General features: G+C 43.8%; 1 protein-coding gene and 1 non-coding gene across 3 annotated transcripts in view; both read left to right on the top strand.

The window, feature by feature from the left end:
- LOC138566995 (serine/threonine-protein kinase D3-like) overlaps positions 1 to 16,693 on the top strand; it is a 441,766-nt gene that overhangs the window by 370,331 nt on the left and 54,742 nt on the right. For both annotated transcript variants that reach the window (XM_069644794.1, XM_069644795.1), the window contains 3 exons: positions 9,916 to 10,081; positions 14,603 to 14,726; positions 16,423 to 16,500. In XM_069644794.1, coding sequence (XP_069500895.1) covers positions 9,916 to 10,081; positions 14,603 to 14,726; positions 16,423 to 16,500 — 368 coding nt within the window. The remainder of the gene's footprint in view (positions 1 to 9,915; positions 10,082 to 14,602; positions 14,727 to 16,422; positions 16,501 to 16,693) is intronic.
- On the top strand, positions 3,594 to 3,700 carry LOC138568548 (U6 spliceosomal RNA). Its single transcript, XR_011302881.1, has one exon. It is a non-coding gene; the product is annotated as a U6 spliceosomal RNA (small nuclear RNA).

Below are 16,693 nucleotides of genomic sequence, written 5' to 3'. Positions count from 1 at the left end.
TTTTACCTAGCATCTGCTGGAATCTACTGGCACCCCTGCCACTGGTCAACCCACAGGTGCGCAGAGTATTGATATTTTATTTGTATGGTGCTCGTACACAAGTTTTCCAGAGAGCGACGAGGCAATGGAGGGGAACAAGGGAGGCCAAAACAACAATATTACTAGGCCCAGTGACATTGAGAACGCGCAAGTGCGTGGGAGAGGGAAAGGGGAAAGTGCATGAGGGGGGGAGAAGTGGAAAGTGCTGATCAAAGTAAATAATAAACAAACAAATAAATAAATAAATAAATAAACAAATAAATAAAAAAGCAACAAACATTGATAGTGTAATAGTGTAGCCAGCAAGTGGCAAGTGCTAGGTTTAAGGCAACAGACAGGGTGTCTCTGATAAGTGCAGAAAAAAAGTGGGGGGACTGTAGGGTTACAGATACAGTCCCCAGTGCAAGGGATTGCCAGGAGGCAGTGTGGGTCATTGGCAGGGTGAGCAGGTACCTGGACCCAAAAGTCAGAGGGTAACCAGGTGCACGATGCCGGGACAGAACAGATCAGCAGGGGAGAGGAGGAGCGAAGGCAGAAGCAAAGAGGAAGGTCTTGAGGTGCTTTCCGGAACCGGAGATGGTTCTCCTCAATTTCAGAGTGGCAGGGAAGCTGTTCCAGAGGGAGGCCCCAGCCGAAGATAGAGATCTACCCCTAGCTCATTTCTTTGAAAAACGACTGACCCTGAGGGAGTAAGAGGTGGAGGAGCGAAGAGCTTGTGAGGGAAGGTATTTACGGAGGGACAGCTGAAGGTATTTTGGACTCAGGCCCCAGAAAGCCTTGTGGACAGTGCAAAGGGTCTTGAATTTAATCCTTGCAGCCACTGGGAGCCAGTGGAGAGATGTCAGGGCTGGAGAGATAGGATCACAGAGCTTGAGGCAAAGGACAAGTCTTGCAAAGGGCGGATAGTAGAAGCAGGTAGAGAAAGGACTGTGGACACTAGGCTGCTGAATGTCCATTCCTTGGTGGCCATTTTTTATTGCTCCTTTTCTACCATCCTCAATTTTGAATCATAGTGAGGGAGCATAGAAACATGCATGTCAGCTGGGAATTTATTGCGTTATAGCCTTTCTCCATGAGGCAATGGCATCAGTATATTTTACTCACACAGCACCCGGGTACGCCCGACCTGCACACATCAACACAGCCACAAAGCTTTCTTGCAGTTTCCCTCTCTCCCCATTGATCTAACACACTCCTCTCTCTATCTTTCAGGTCGGGCAGAACTCTTGGAGAGCAAGCAAATGGTAGCAGTGTGTGATATGAATACCAGTAACATAACATAGCTTTCTGTATGCACGCTTGTCTTATGGGCTTCTGGGTGAATAATAACCACAACAGCCCACAACCACATGCCATTAAATGAAGCCTTTTTTAAAGGACTGCAATACATTAACTTTAAGGTACAAGGATAAAGTCCAGGTGGGCCTTATCAGTAAACCGATGATTTATCAACATTGACAATTATTGCAAGGAAATGAGAAGACTAGCAACAATATAGGGTTGGAATGGAATAAAGAATTAGTTGTAGAAAGGAATGAGAAGAATGAAGTTTAAGCCATTAGATGACTAGTCACCTGCATCACCAAATAGCCATATAATCAATATTTCCCAACATAAAGAGTATTACACCCTGTGATGAACCTGAAGGTAACATCGCTAATTTCTCTGGGAAAGTCTGTTCCCACGTGGCCAGAGAAGGGCAGAAGCTACCTGACACCATCCCTGGGGGTAGCTATCTGCGGCAAGACACCTGGGGAGAAACCGACCCCGGGAAGAGGAGAGTTCCTTATTAGAAAACGAAACATAGAATTCCCCTCTAGGTCAGAATAACAAATGTAGCTTTACACTAGCCCCTGTTTGTATGTCATATTGTATGATAGAAGATGCAGATGAAACTCTTGATTGTGATTATATGTGTCTGGAAAAATGTACTGACTCGAAGAAAAATAACTGAGTAATGAAGATTACTCCTTCAGCGAAACCACTGATGTATACAAGCTGTTTTCATCATGTAATCAATACTCGAAAATCAAAAAATGTCAGAGAACCGAGAAGATGGAGTCTCGTCGATCCCGACATGGTTCCCGAAGTAGCAACAGTGCGGTGTGGAGAGACAGACAGAAGAGGACCAGAGAAACCCTGTGATGAAGAGTCTGAACCAGAGAGACCATGGTTGCAAGCCTGGGAGCAGCGGAAGTTCCAGAGTGAAGGCTGAAGCAGTGAGCAGACTGAAAGGGGCTGGAGCAGTCACGGCAAGAAGGAGGAGTTTCAAGCCGCAGCACTCACACAGTGGAGGATGCAGAAGTCACCAAGAAGGTCCTGTGAGCCTGGGGAAAGCCATAAAGGCACCAGGGTGCTTCAGTGCGTGTACCAACCAGCCGTCGAAGCAAGCCTCCACATGACAGAGATAAGTAAACAAATGAATGGACAAGCATTTTGTAAAGTCAATACTAAGGACATTGAAAGTCTAAAGAAAGGAAAGCGAGTGAATGATCAAACATTATCAAAAGTCAATAGTGATGACATTGAAGGTTTAAAGAAAGGAAACCTAGTGAATGATCAAACACTGCCAACAGCCAATAGTGATGACATTGAATGTTTAAAGAAAGGAAAATGGGTGAATGAACAAACATTGTCAAAAGCCAATAGTGATGACATTGAAGGTTTAAAGATAGGAAACCGAGTGAATGACCAAGTTTTGTGAAAAGTCAATAGTACTCAGATTAAAAGTCTGAGTGAATGGAAAAGTATTGACAAAAGCCAATAGTAATGGCATTGAAAGGTTATGGAAAGGAAGGCAAGCAAATTAACCAACATTGTATGAAACCAGTGGTAATAACACTGAAAACACAATGCAGATACATGAAGGAGTTGAACAAGCATTAGCCAATGATCATAACCAAAATGTTAAAAACTCAAATAAAGTTATCGAAGAGGGGAGACAAACTTTGATAAAATACGTCTAGGAATCCATTAAATGGTGGAAAACCCTGAGAAGAGCAGAGGAGGAAATTGAAGTAATCTTGTCAAGTGCCAAGAGAGGAGGGTCAATGACCCAATACTGGAGAAAAGGAAAACTATTCAAAGTCGGGCAAGTCCTGGCAGGAGAGTATACCAGGCACATTGAGAACAGTTAAAAACCTGGCAGGCGACTACACCAGGTCTTGTCAAACAGAAGATTGTTTATTGTTTTAAAAGGAACTGGGAATCCTGGCCAGGTATTCCAAAAGAAACTGAAGATTGTTTAATAAAGAACTGGGAATCATGGCAGGAGAGTCTAACAGGAATTCTAAAGGAACCTGTAACTCTTTAAGGAGAATTGGGATTCCTGGTTGAAGGATACACCATGTTTTCTCAAAGGAAGTTGAACCTAATAAGCAACTTGGATTATTAGAAAGTATGAGTTCTGGAACATTGTGTAATATTCTAGGGCAAGTGAAAAGTCCTCCCTTACTATTTCTCTGGGAACTGTTGACCATTTATACTTTGTTTTTATCATGTTTGGAACTTTGTGTTTGATCTACTAGGTTAAAGCCTTAAGAAGGTAGCTAAAGGTGCTCGCTTCGGCAGCACATATACTAAAATTGGAACGATACAGAGAAGATTAGCATGGCCCCTGCGCAAGGATGACACGCAAATTCGTGAAGCGTTCCATAAAAAAAAAAAAAAAAAAAAAAGAAGGGTAGCTAAAGAAGGTTATCTCTATCACATCTTTTTATGTTTAAAGTGTGAGGGTCAGATTAGAGTTTTGGACATATTACAGAAGACGTTTTACTTTGACATCCTGACTGTTCCCTTTGTTCATTTTATTGTCGCAGGGAAACCCCTCATAGCTGAAGGGAAAGCTAGGAATTTATCAAACCTTTCTTTTGTTAATAAAAGTGAATAGCCACAAAATAATTATGTTGTGACCCACTTGTACTCATTACTCGCCACAAACCCTAGAACATATATATCTCTAACATATATATCTCTTTTCCAGCTGCCAAATCATCTATGTGCCATAGATATTTTGTACTTGAAGGTACCATCAGCCACAGGTGAAATCAAAGAAAAACTTTGGGCCTCTTTTAGAGGTTGGCAGTGGGAATAAAAAAAAGTGGTTGTAACAGGATTACTGCCACTTTTACTTTGCTGCCAAACTCAGTGTTTCAAAATAAAACTCCTTGAAAACCACATGGGGCAATTACTGTGGTAATTAGCAAAACCCAGGAATTCATATGGGACTGCAAAATGGAGAATAACCAGAGGGTTAATCATGCAGACCTCGCCGTTACCAAATGCATACCGCATGCAGTACACCACCAAATTCTTAATGAAGACATTTGTATTATGTTCTCATATGAAATTTATTGATATGGTACTCTCCTCTACATTGGGTAGATTGGGCAACTTCTTATATTTGATTTTTATTGCCAGATCATTAATTATGCATGCTCTCACACATACACAAAAGCGCACATTCTCAAACTCACACGTATACACACACAAACACACACACATACAAAATGTTGGTTAAAATCTTCTTTGTGTCCTATGGACAAAATTAAGGTCATGGCATCACTGCCGCTGGTGCTCAGGTCTCCCTGATGTGCTGCGTAGCGTGTAACATGCTTCAGGGTTGGTCTGTTTTGCAGTAGTTCTGGTCCATGCACTGTGAGTGCAGAGCAGAGTGACAGTGAGTATTGAAAAAGAATCTACATACCTGTTTATTCTTTTCAAATGCAAATAACCAGAACTAAGCTACTCCATTTGCATAACGGAGCCAGTATCAAAAAGGCACTGGCTCCATAATCCACCAAAAAATATAATTTTGCGGCACTAGATGGGTCTTGAAAAGGAGACGGGCAGCGCTCACCTGCCCATAAACACCAGCCTCCACTCATTACTTTAATTAGAAGTTGGGTTCTGAACCATATATTCATTGAGGTACAACTTTCTTGATATCTGATGTTGAATTCCAAAATAAAAGTTTGAAAGATTAAAGTTTGGGAGAAAAGTTTTGACAGCACAAAGGTTTGACAACCAAAGCTGTGAATAAGTGAGAAAACATTAAGAACCCATTGGAGATAATGTAGAGGAATAGGTTGTGTGTTCGTAGGGAGGATAATAAAGGAAACCTTTTTTTAAAAAGAAAAGGGCAAAAAGAGAGTAACAGGGTGTCCTCCCATTAAAATGTTAAAATAGAATACATAACTTGAGGGTGTGGGGCATGAATTGGAGGGTGAGGAGTGAGGAGACGGGAAAAGTAAGGGCGCATCAGAAGGAAAATCACTTTAAACATAATGAAATAAAGTGAAACATTTGAAACTTATGGTTTCAAACTTAAAGACATAGCAATGCAAAGAATATACAAACGTGCATTTTCTATATTTCATTTTAAAACTTGAAGTTATCAATTTAAAGACCTGTAATCACGTATTCACACCTCATGATGTACTTCTCTGAGTGTTGTTGGGGAACCACCAAGGGCTTGTGTTATGTTAGGTGGCTGGTATAGCTTTTAACACCACCTTTAAGAAATCTAAGTGACTCCTGTAAGGTATGGCAGTGGTAAAAACATGGTGGTTATGGAATTACTAGCACCTTCACCACACCACCAGAGTAAAGTTCCAAAATTGAGACTAACGAAAACCGCCTTGCTTTGTGTGGATGAAATTTCCACCACACGGAGCCATGCCACATGAGATAGTACTGCATGCTGTAGATACCACATGCAGTAATATGGCACTCCCCAGTGGTGTATAGTTGGGGTCAAAAAGGAGGTAACAGAAAATTCCACAGGAAAAATGTCCTAATTGCAAATTAGGCCCTTAAAATGCAACTGGTTGCGAGGAGGAGGGAGGGGAAGTAAGGCAAGGAACTAGCGACTAACAGTAGGAAGGAGGCAGCATATATATATTTTTTTTTATTGATTTAGCTGTTAAAAACAACTTTTCAATACACAAACAATTTTTTGATATAATCATCAAAATAACAACAGAATTTAAAGAATTCATATTAGAATGTACAGACTCAAGCAGCATAGATGTTATTGCCATTCATCTAGTAGATACACAGACATTTAACTGATACATTATAGAAATAAAAAAAACAAATACACTTCACAAATAATTCACTAACATTATCAAAAAATGTTCCTCTTTTTCATTATCGGGCTGCTTGAGACTTAGACTTCTTCTCAATTAACTTTATCCAAATTTAAAGATAATAAAAAAGTTGGTTAATGCAATCTGCAAAAAATAGGTATTGGAGCACAATAAAAAGGTCCATTGCATTTCTTGATCAACAGTTTCTATGATGGGTAGCACTTTTGAAAAATGCATTAACCTTTGAGCAATTGTGTACAATAACAGACTAGATGTTCCAAGGATTCTGTGGTATTAACTTGCATACAGAATCGACATGATTGTAGTGCTCGTGATCTCAGTTTTCGTCTTGGCTGAACCTGATAAGTAGGCCATAAGCCATAAGTCAAATCGTGCCCTCAGGAAGCCTGCTCTTAATTTAGCAGAAGGAAATTTTAAAAGAGAAGATTCGGGGCGTTTCATTGGTTTGGGCCAGAAGCGAAACTTACATGGTTGACAATACATTTGGCATTTATCGATGGTATTGGACCAGTCTAAGTTATAGAATGTTTTTTTGGAACCCACAGGATTGGTTATTAACTTATAAATTGAAATATTTACAGATGCTAAGGATTCCAAACAAAGATTAATCCATAGTTTTACAAAGTTCTTGTCAGTTGTTAACATGTAGTCACCTATTACAGATAGCATATTCGTTTTTTGATTTGCCATAAGGCATTTACTAAATAGCATACAATATCCCCAAGTATAGACCGCATGCATGGAGATAAGGCCTAATTCGTAACGCAACCAGGTGCTTGGTACACACTGGGGTAGGTTGAGCACAGCCCTCCAAAACTTTCCTTCGAATCTCTCAAGATACAAGTTGTTAGAATTCAATAGGGTTTCTGCCCCATACAGAATGGAGGCAGCATATTCAATGCTTTGTTGGCTGCTTGTATAACACTACACTGAGCATAGGTCATCTTAAAGCACCTGAGTGACCTACAGGACAACCCTCACAATGTAAGGGGTACACAATGTAAGTGTACCGTGCTTTAAAGGTAGTCGTTTCCACCCGAGATAGGAGAGGCCACATGGAATTCCAGGCCTAGTGAGCCAAGGACTAGATATCACTGTGGTGACTCTGCGGAATGAACTCTGTCTGACTGGCGGCTAGAGTAAACAAATATTGGAGAGGGGAGATTGTTGGAGAGGACGCTAAAGCCCGCAGGTGCTGCTCTCCATGGGCAGCTCCCTCTGGGACTTGAGTGTTGGTCTGGAGCAGTGCCAGGGACATCGGATTGCCCCACTCCAGAGGAAGGTGCCATGGTGTGGCTCTAACTCTAAAAGTAACTCAACTTGTAGACAACAGCATCTCTGGCACCCTGTAAGTGTGTCCGTGAAGCACCAACAGATATGGGCAGTGCCAGCCTCTGTCTTGGGAGGTATAAAGCCGCCCCAACGGGCGGAGGAAGGCACCACTCTGCTGTGACGCACCAGCCTGTGGCTCTGAAAGAAAATGGTGCGACAGCAAGAGGATGTACAATTTCTCACCACGGGCAGCAGAGGGCAGCAGCAAATGCACAGTGACAGAGGACAAAAGCCTGGCCAGGAAATATCAACAGGGCCCTATGATGACGCCAAAGACTTACTGCTGGGCTCAGCTTTTAGATGGCCCACGCCTCCAATGATTAGCATCTCTTTGTGAAACTAAATAGCCTCTGTATTGGAGTGAAAGATGGATATAATTGGCCATAGAAAGGTCTAATAACTATTCAGCATCCTGGGCTGAGGGAAGCCGGTGGCGGGGAGTAGTGACAGTACAATGGCTTGAATGACACACTCGCTGCAAACTTTCAAAACTGCCATTGAGCTGCTGCCCGCCCCATATTTTGGAGGTGGCTCCACCTCTGCCACCAGATGGGCACTCCTGCTGTAGCGGGGACTGCATTGCTCTGCAGTTGTGTGTTAATGAAAAAAGGAGGACCGCTAATGCTGCTCCGCTCCAGCTGCACTTTACTGAAGTGAGAAATCGGTCCACTGAAGCCCGTCTGCATCTTTCAACACTCATGCACTGAAGGGGGAAGTGTGACATAGTGTGCTCCGCCCAGGGGCTTGGGAAGACAATTAATCCCCAGAGAGTGGATGGTCTGGGAGGGGTGTGGACGTGCGTGACACACAGTGCAGGAAAAGAGGCCCAACCATCAATGGGGGATACCCTCGGCTCACAAGGCTCCTTGATGAGATCACTTCATATTAGTATGGCCCGTGGAGGACAAATAGCAACTAGCTAAAAACTCCTCTCCTGTCCCCACTATAGGTTCCCTAAGTGAGTGCCTCCATGGCAGTGTCAGCGGCAAGCTATACACCAATGGTAAAGCTCCTTCGGCAGGAGGCAGCGGTTGTAAGATGGACGATATGGAGTGTGGACTGAACCGGCCTACGGCTGTTGCTTTGTTCTACAAAGTGAGGCATTTTATACCTTGTCACTCTGGGCAGAGCGGGGCTGATGAATGGAAGGAGACAAGGAGCAGCTATTAGATGGCAATAAATATAACACGCCAGAGTTCTTACTGAACCAATGGAAATCTAAATGGCATAGACATGGCTGGCATAGAGTGCAGCTCTGGGATAATCCTTAAATTGGCAGGCGACAGGCTCTGTTATCTCATAATGGGCCCCAATACAACAATGACTGCTGCTGTGAACTGCATGTATGCATAGTTGCTTGGTGCCCCCTGGTCGTCCTGCTTCTTGCCAGGGAACACAAACAAAGGGGTGTATGGGGAACCAACCACTCACACAGGATTGAAGACCGTCAGATGTATGGAACTGCTAGTTCATGGTTAATACTGTCAAACAAGTATGGGAGACTTCTTGTTGCCTTGCTCAACCGTCCCAGTCTCAGGCACTCTCTTTGAGTCCTGTGTTTGAGATGTGGGCAATAGGCTGATAGTAATCTCCGCAATAAGCCATGCATGTGCTGTAAATTCTTAACATGGTTGTTAACTCAGTCGGGTCACCAAGACACACACATACATCTGGGCAGCAAGTCCAGAGTCTTGCCTGAGTTCATGGTACTATGGAGTAAAAGAAAAGGCCCCCTATTCAAGGGAAGCCTTCTGCAGCTATGCGGTCCCTGTTTTCTACTGCTATTAATTTGAAATTGACATCTTCAGGTTGAAAAAGGGTCAAGATATTCCATTATATCCATCGAAGCTCAGATCCACCAACCTAACGGCGTGGTAGCCCACTCCTGTACCCTCCTTATATTGCCGGTTGCCGTGGTACACCCCTAGTCTCACAACAGCTGGTCAGCAGTTGGAGTTGGAGGTGCAATCACCCAAGGTTTGATCTAGTCGCAGCGGCCAGACACTAGGTTAGGGGAAAAACACATAGGCATCAGAAGCGGGGAAAAACCTGTTGGGGTTTTAGGCCCTGGAGCTGGTGGGTAACTGTCAGTGTCAGACCTATGATTTGGTCTCCTTCCTGGTCGGTAAATGTGAGGTCTAGTGTGTCATCCTCTGCACACGAAGGGAAACTAAACATTTTGATGCAGAGAGGAACTTGTCTGACTACCATTTGGTTACCTCCCCTTCTTAGTTTGCGGCCTCCTCTTACCTTCCTTCTTATTCCCGTCACCTGAAGAGGTCCATACGCTGAAGTGTCTCATGTTTGAAGCAGGATAAGGTCCTGCTCCTTATGCTGGTGGTCGTTTCTCAAGCATCTACATCTAAACAATATGCCAACTCTATTGTTCCAGGTGAGGGACTTTCTCTGATTCTTACTTTTTATTCCCCTACAGATGTTGACTGGAATGACAACCACCAGACAGAGCATGACATGGACCTGGGCAGCAGCAGTAATAGCATTGACCGCTCCAACGGCCCCGAGGAGGTCGACTCCCCCTCTTCCAAGGAACTAGATTTATCTGCCAGCCTTGGGGAGATGGACCTACACACGTCCCTGAGGTACCGTAGGTCATGTTTTTACATTAAACTTGAACATTTGATGATGTAGTTTGAGGATTATTTTTATTAATGTGTTATAATGTAGCTATAGCTTTTGCCTCAAAGTCTGGGGAACATGAGAAACAGATCTGCTACCTCAGGTCTAGGGTCTGAAACTGTGTTGGCCGGCTTCGTAAGGCTTTGGTCTGCTCTCTAGTGCCCGAGGACTGGAGCAGGACTGGATGAACTGGTGCAGATGAGTGACGCTCAAGGCTTGATCAAGTTCATAAATTCAGGATGGTTTTGTTTGAATATTGTGTGAAATGCCCAATCGCATGCCAGGCATGTGGCCCACTAAGACAGTCCTGGCCAAGGACGCTTGGATTGGCAGGTAGCCTTGCAATTAGAGTCCCAGAGTTGGGGTTTACTCACACTAGTCACCACTCTTAGCCTTCTGCAAAGGTTAAGAGAAAACATGTCCGGCCACTTAGCCTGTTTGATTTAAGAAGGTGCACGTGGGACCATGAGGTGCATTTTGTGGCACTAAAGTCACTAGCAAGTGTGGTACTATTAACACTGGGGATTTACAGCCAAGAACTAGTTTTATGAAAATGTGTCAATGCATGGGAAATGTGGCGGGTGTGGCATTCACGAGCGGTGTAGTGCTGCCGTAGCTGGAGCTATGTGTGGTGGTGAAATGAGAATTGTGCATGGCAGTGTCCAGCAGCATGAATAGATGATGACAAATGTGTATCCTGATTATTATTAATTGTGCAATAGTACAGTGTGGATGAATGAATTTGTAATGATGAAGGGTCTACCTTATTAAATGTCCATTGTACTAAGCCCTGTTGTGTTGTGGGTTTTAGAATCATGGCCATCAGTTATGGGTGTAGACCCTCAAGAAAATCGAAACAATGATGATACGGCCTGAACGGCAGAAAACACAATTTTATTGCAAATGCAAAATAACAGCCTGGAGAGTTAGTCAGTCTTGTGAGACCGAAAAGCTAAGAAATTGCCCTGCCCACACCAGACAGCAGTATTTAAAGACAAAAACCACAAAATTAGAATAAACATTATTTACAACTATATTCTAAGCATCCTTTTGACTCCTGCTATATAAAACCTAAGTCAGTATACATTGCCCTGTTCTAATTGGTTAGTACATTGCCCTCTTCTGATTGGTTAGCACAATAACAGGTTGCATTTTAGATGTGCATCCCCCGCAGATGACCTAAACATGCACAGTCAGTACAAAGAGCGAAATCTGCCATCCCCAGCAATAAACTAAATACAAGGCCATTCTCCTCAGTGAGACCAGGGTCCTGATTCATGGAAGTGTTTTATAATGGTGCAATCCCATAGGAAAACGTTCCATGAGTCAGGTCTCAGATATCTTGCTAGTCCATGCTTCTCCCTGCACCTGCTGCTCTCCCACATTAAAGCCTGTCATCATACGTATTGCATTCTTCTCTGGCTATACCAAGGTCAACAACCACAATTGCATAGTGTGCTCAACTCGCTTGCGAAAGATTTCATTAGAAAGTGTAACAGAGCTCTAACTCTTAGAATAATAGCTAATACTTCTGGTGCCAGGCCATCCAGCCCTGAACACGGCAGCCCAAAGTCTATCTTGGATGTGGCAGAAACTAAACCTAATTCAACATGGCAGAGACACTTACATAAAAGTGCTCAACGCTCAGTGGCCTACCTCTTAATACAATGGTTAATATGTGTGCTCTTAGCTCACTCTGCCGCTGATTTGGCAGTCCACAGACTCCCTGGAGTGATGCAGAAACAAGGCCTAGTTCAATAATAATTGCAAAATCACTCATGTTAATAACAGTCCTTTAGCCTATATTTTCTCTTACTTTTAGGGCGTTGCACCCCCATATTAATAGAGGGTGACAAAAGGCATCTATTTTTTGTTGCGCTAAAGAACTCCCTAGTATGGCTTGTGACTAGCTTGACGCTATTCCATTTATTGAAACTTCCTCAGTTCAGCACATTTGATTGCCTTTTATTAAGTAGATGAAATACAGGAAATACAATAGTAATTGTGTCTGTTTTAATAATGGACAATAAAAATATAACTGGAAAATAATTGGACTAAAACAATCAATTTCCAACTGGGATTGAACAATTTGCAGCAGAGGGGGTGACCCAAATCTTTGCTTTTGCAAAGGCCATCACTGCTAGGAAGCTATCGCATAGTTCCCCGGCCAGGTGCCTGCTGTGATACAAAATCAGTACTGCAGGGACTGCACACTGAGTTTGATTTGCTTCCAGGCTCTTTGGACAGAGTAATGAAAGTGCTCACTGAACTCTATCAGGATGCTGTGACAATCACAGAGAGGGATTTAGGTTGCTCTTGCCACTTTTATTATTTATACTATTATTCTTATTGTATTTATTGAGTGGTTACCAAGCTTCGAGAAGCAACGGAGCGCTCTACAGAGATATACAAGAATACAGATACATAACGGAGCGCTTTTCAGAGGTAACAACAGAACATATATACAGCAGGGGGTGGGATACACAGGGGCACAGTGGAGGGGTACAGCTGTACCGCGTGCTGGGGAGCAGAGGGGCAGGCAGCGTCTAGTGAATCAGGTGGCGCTAGGGGCGATGTGATGGCCTAGGTATTGAGGCAGAGAGAATTTTTGAAAACGTGAGTCTTGAGTTATTTTCTGTATTGTAGGAGCGTGGGGGTGGGTCTGGCGCTCACTAGGAGGAGTTTCCATAGTCTTGGGGGGGTGTAGGCAGAGAAGGCTTGTTTCTGGTCCTTTCCTTTTTGCAGTGGCGGATTTCAAGTCTACACCTGTCCTGGCTTCTGGTGGTGCGCTGTCTGCCAGAGATGCTGATTTTCTGTGCCAGATATCTGGGTGACTTGAGGTCGATCGCCTTATAGATGATGCAGCAAGACTTGAAGGTGATTCGTACATGCAGTGCAAGCCAGTGAAGGTCAATGAGGGCCGGGGTGATTTAGTCGTATCTGCATAGACTCTTGATGAGGCGTGCAGCCGCATGTAGGACACTTCTCATGGGCACAAGGGAGGACGACGGGAGGCCTTCGAGGGGTGCATTGCCCCCATCCAGGTGGGATAGGACCAGTGCTTGAATGGTGGATCTGTCCGAAGGGAGGAAGGGCTTGATATTTTTCAGCAGGGAGAGCTGATACGAAGTTGTCAGAGTTTTCTTAGCTATGTGTGATTGAAGGAGAGGTGTTTGTCGATATCGAACCCGAGGGACTCTGCCACTGTCCTTAGATTCCTGTTTCCAGTGACTCAATAGCAGACATCTCTTTTTCCTCTCTCTGATCAGCATTCTGTCTGGTCCATTGCCATTGCCTACTGCTACAATCATTGGCACTCTTCTTCAGCCGCTTTGTATCTTTTCAATTGGTAGTGTGTCTGTCTCCCTGTCCTTTCTCCCATTACCCACCAACACCTTTTCCTTTTTCCCTTCTGCCACATACCACGATTTGGTTGCCAGAGCAGGGAAACAATACACCATTTTCCAGACAAGCTATTGGACAATAAGACCACTGCAGTGCTGCAGGTGGCACTACCAACACCAGGGATGACTATTTTCTGCTCGCCTGAGAAACTATTGTACACAATACTAGGGGGCACACCATTTCTTACTTGCCCAGAGTCAAATATCACCAGCCAATTGATAGTTTTGAGTACTGTACTGCACACCTCTGCACACATTTACTCTTTATTTATTCTTTTGTAATACTGCAAACTTTCAATTTCAATATCATTGACCAGAGTCAGATAGAAACAGTTAATTATTTACCTGTCTGTTTGAGCCCTGGTGAATCGTAATAGTCCCAAAGGTATCAAAGCAATAACTTGTAGTACCTTAAAATCTGAAAGGCCCTGCCTGGTTGGTAGAGTCAAGTACGTGCCGTGCCCCAGTTGTTTCTCAACTCACGGGAGCTATGATAGTAACCAACGAAGGCTGTCTGGTGCCGGGAGGGGGTACGGTCCATCCACTTTAATTTCTAATCATTTGTTCCCTACTCCAGGGCCCATGTGGGGTTGCTCACTAGATCACAATTGGTTGAATGTCTGAATGTAGATGAGTGCAGAAGCGCCTGGGCTCTGTGGGCTTGCTGCACGCAATGTCAGTGTACATGTGAATGTCCCAGGGGGGAACATTTGCAGCTGTCTCAATCTCCTGAGGGAGTTGTGAGACAGTGCCCGCTTCACCGACCTCTAAGAACCTCAAGCTAAGTTTGCAGCAGTCACTTGGAGGAGAAGAGCCTGATGAGCACATCCTTCCACTAAAGTCGATAATCTTCTAATTAAAAGAAACAGGTTTGATGGTAGCATTACTATTCTTTGGCATTGTTGTCTTTCTGATATCGGGGTGTCTATGTCAAAGGGATTGCGGGGAGGAGGGTTGGGGTTTTTATTAGGAGCTACTTAAGATTCCAGTGTTAATTACCAGTGGTACCTCTTCAGCTCCTCGGTCTTCCTGTTGGCTACATACAGTATGTGTGACCTCTGATACTTTGCTCTGTTGCAGTCCAAGCTTCAGCAATTTCATCCCCTTGATGCGGGTTGTCCAGTCTGTCCGTAACGTCAAGAGGAAGAATAGTTATGTGCTAATGGAGGGCTGGATGGTGCATTTCACAAGCAAAGATGCAATGGTAAGAGCCCCAGCCACCCCTTAATCTGGAAGCAGAGGCCACCATACAGTGGGGACAGGGGTTTTGTGTTTGGGTACCATAACCAACGTTGTCCTGATGACATGAGTAGGTTCCAAGGACTCCAAAACCAACACGCTCAAGATCTGCCTGTGGTTTATCTGCTTGCGTGACTCTGTGTTAGTGAGATTGAAGATCACAGATCAAGGCCTTATGGGCACAATAGATGAACACTGTCTTAATGCTGGGCATAATCGGGCTCCAATGGTGCCCAATCCAATGACCACTAGTCAACATTCTCAAACTTACTTCTATGAAAGAAGCCAGCTCAGAAAACAGAAAATGATGAAACAAAGAAAAAATGTAAGGTCTTTTCTGTTTTCTGCTCTAACTCATTGGCCAGAAGTTAGTTTCTTAATTTCAAGCCAGTCTTCGCCACCTCCGGCTCTTAGCGCCATGCCCTAACTCCAAACTGTACATGCAGCCTCTCATCCCGTGTGGTGAAAAGCTTGATAAGCCATCCAATATGTATCAAGTGTTTGCTCACAGCAATCCTTGCTCTATGGGAAATTTCCCATTAGCTATTTATTCTCTCATATTGTGCCTGTTTACTCCCTCTGGGTCTGTAGGGTTCAGTCATCAAGACTTTATGGGCAGTCAATTGACAGACAACTCCCTACATATTAGGGATGCAATGGCCTTCAAAGGGCATCAGATGCAGTGGCATCCTTTCTGATAGGTAGGGTGTGAGATATAAGCTCTGGGATCAATCATCCTATCGGGCGGTCTATGCTCCATCCAAAGACAAGAGATCTGCAGGCTCAAAACCAAGAAGAAAATAGGATACAGGCCTTCACCTGCTATGCCCCGAGAATGTGAAGCAACCTGCCAAAGTGCATTAGGCAAGCACCCTCCATCCGACACTTTAGGAAAGCACTTTAAACTCTACTTTTCAGGAGAACATCTCAATGTCACTGGAGCTTTCTGCTTCTGACCCAATTTACTCGATGATATTTATCTCCCCTCTACCGTTCCCTGTTGATTGCTGGCTAGGATTGCGGTTTACAAATCGCTATACATACACTTCTTTGCATTTAGATTGCAAGCCTTTTCCCTTGTATCCTTGTAGGGGTGCCTGCTTCAAAAGATCGGAAAGGTTTCTTCATTTACCTAGCCAATTGAATTGTGCGTTAGGGCCTGACACTGGGACCGGCCTCTCACTAGCTTCCATGGCTTTCACAATCATCTCAAACTGATAAGTGAGTTTTCGTAAAGGGCCACTCCTCCTTCCAGCCTTTGGGGGTTATTTAGAAAGAGATTACATCCTGAAATGTCAACATCGTAAGGGTTTCTTTGCAACCCTGCGGACTTCCTGGGGCTGAAAAGGAGCAAGCTGACCCACTCCTTCTCTACAGAGAATGCCACTCCATTGCTCAAAGAGTGCATGGAATTTGCATGCATGGGCAAGCTTTTTGGACTTAAGAATGCAGTAAATAACCAGGATGGCATCATCAGGGCCAACATGACCACTGAATGCCATACTCTCATCCAAGTCTAGGGTTACAGTGCTTGTTCCTTCCTGTTACCTCTGTTATACCCAAAACCTCACTTCCCAATTGTTTGCTCTCCCCAACCCAAAATCAATCCACCATCTGCTCGCTTCCTTATATTAAACAGGCTTTGTCCATTCTTTCCGCAGAGAAAACGCCATTATTGGCAGCTGGACAGCAAGTGTATCACCCTTTTCCATAATGAAACTGGAGGGAAATTCTACAAGGTAAGAAGAGACACCACATTTGTGTTCCCCAGCCATAATTTACCCTTTAGACTGTGTTATATTCTGTATTTAAAGGACCATTGAAATGTCCATTTTGATGCCACATTGAAATGTTTTGTTCAGTTTTGGACACCATGTCCCATAAAGGAATATTAGTGAATAAGAAACAGCTTAAAGATGTAGCATCAGATTA

This window comes from Ambystoma mexicanum, chromosome 2p (genome assembly GCF_040938575.1).
Source record: "Ambystoma mexicanum isolate Mex_15411 chromosome 2p, UKY_AmexF1_1, whole genome shotgun sequence".
NCBI classification, from domain to species: Eukaryota; Metazoa; Chordata; class Amphibia; order Caudata; family Ambystomatidae; genus Ambystoma; species Ambystoma mexicanum.
This window is presented reverse-complemented; position numbering and strand designations above follow the sequence as displayed.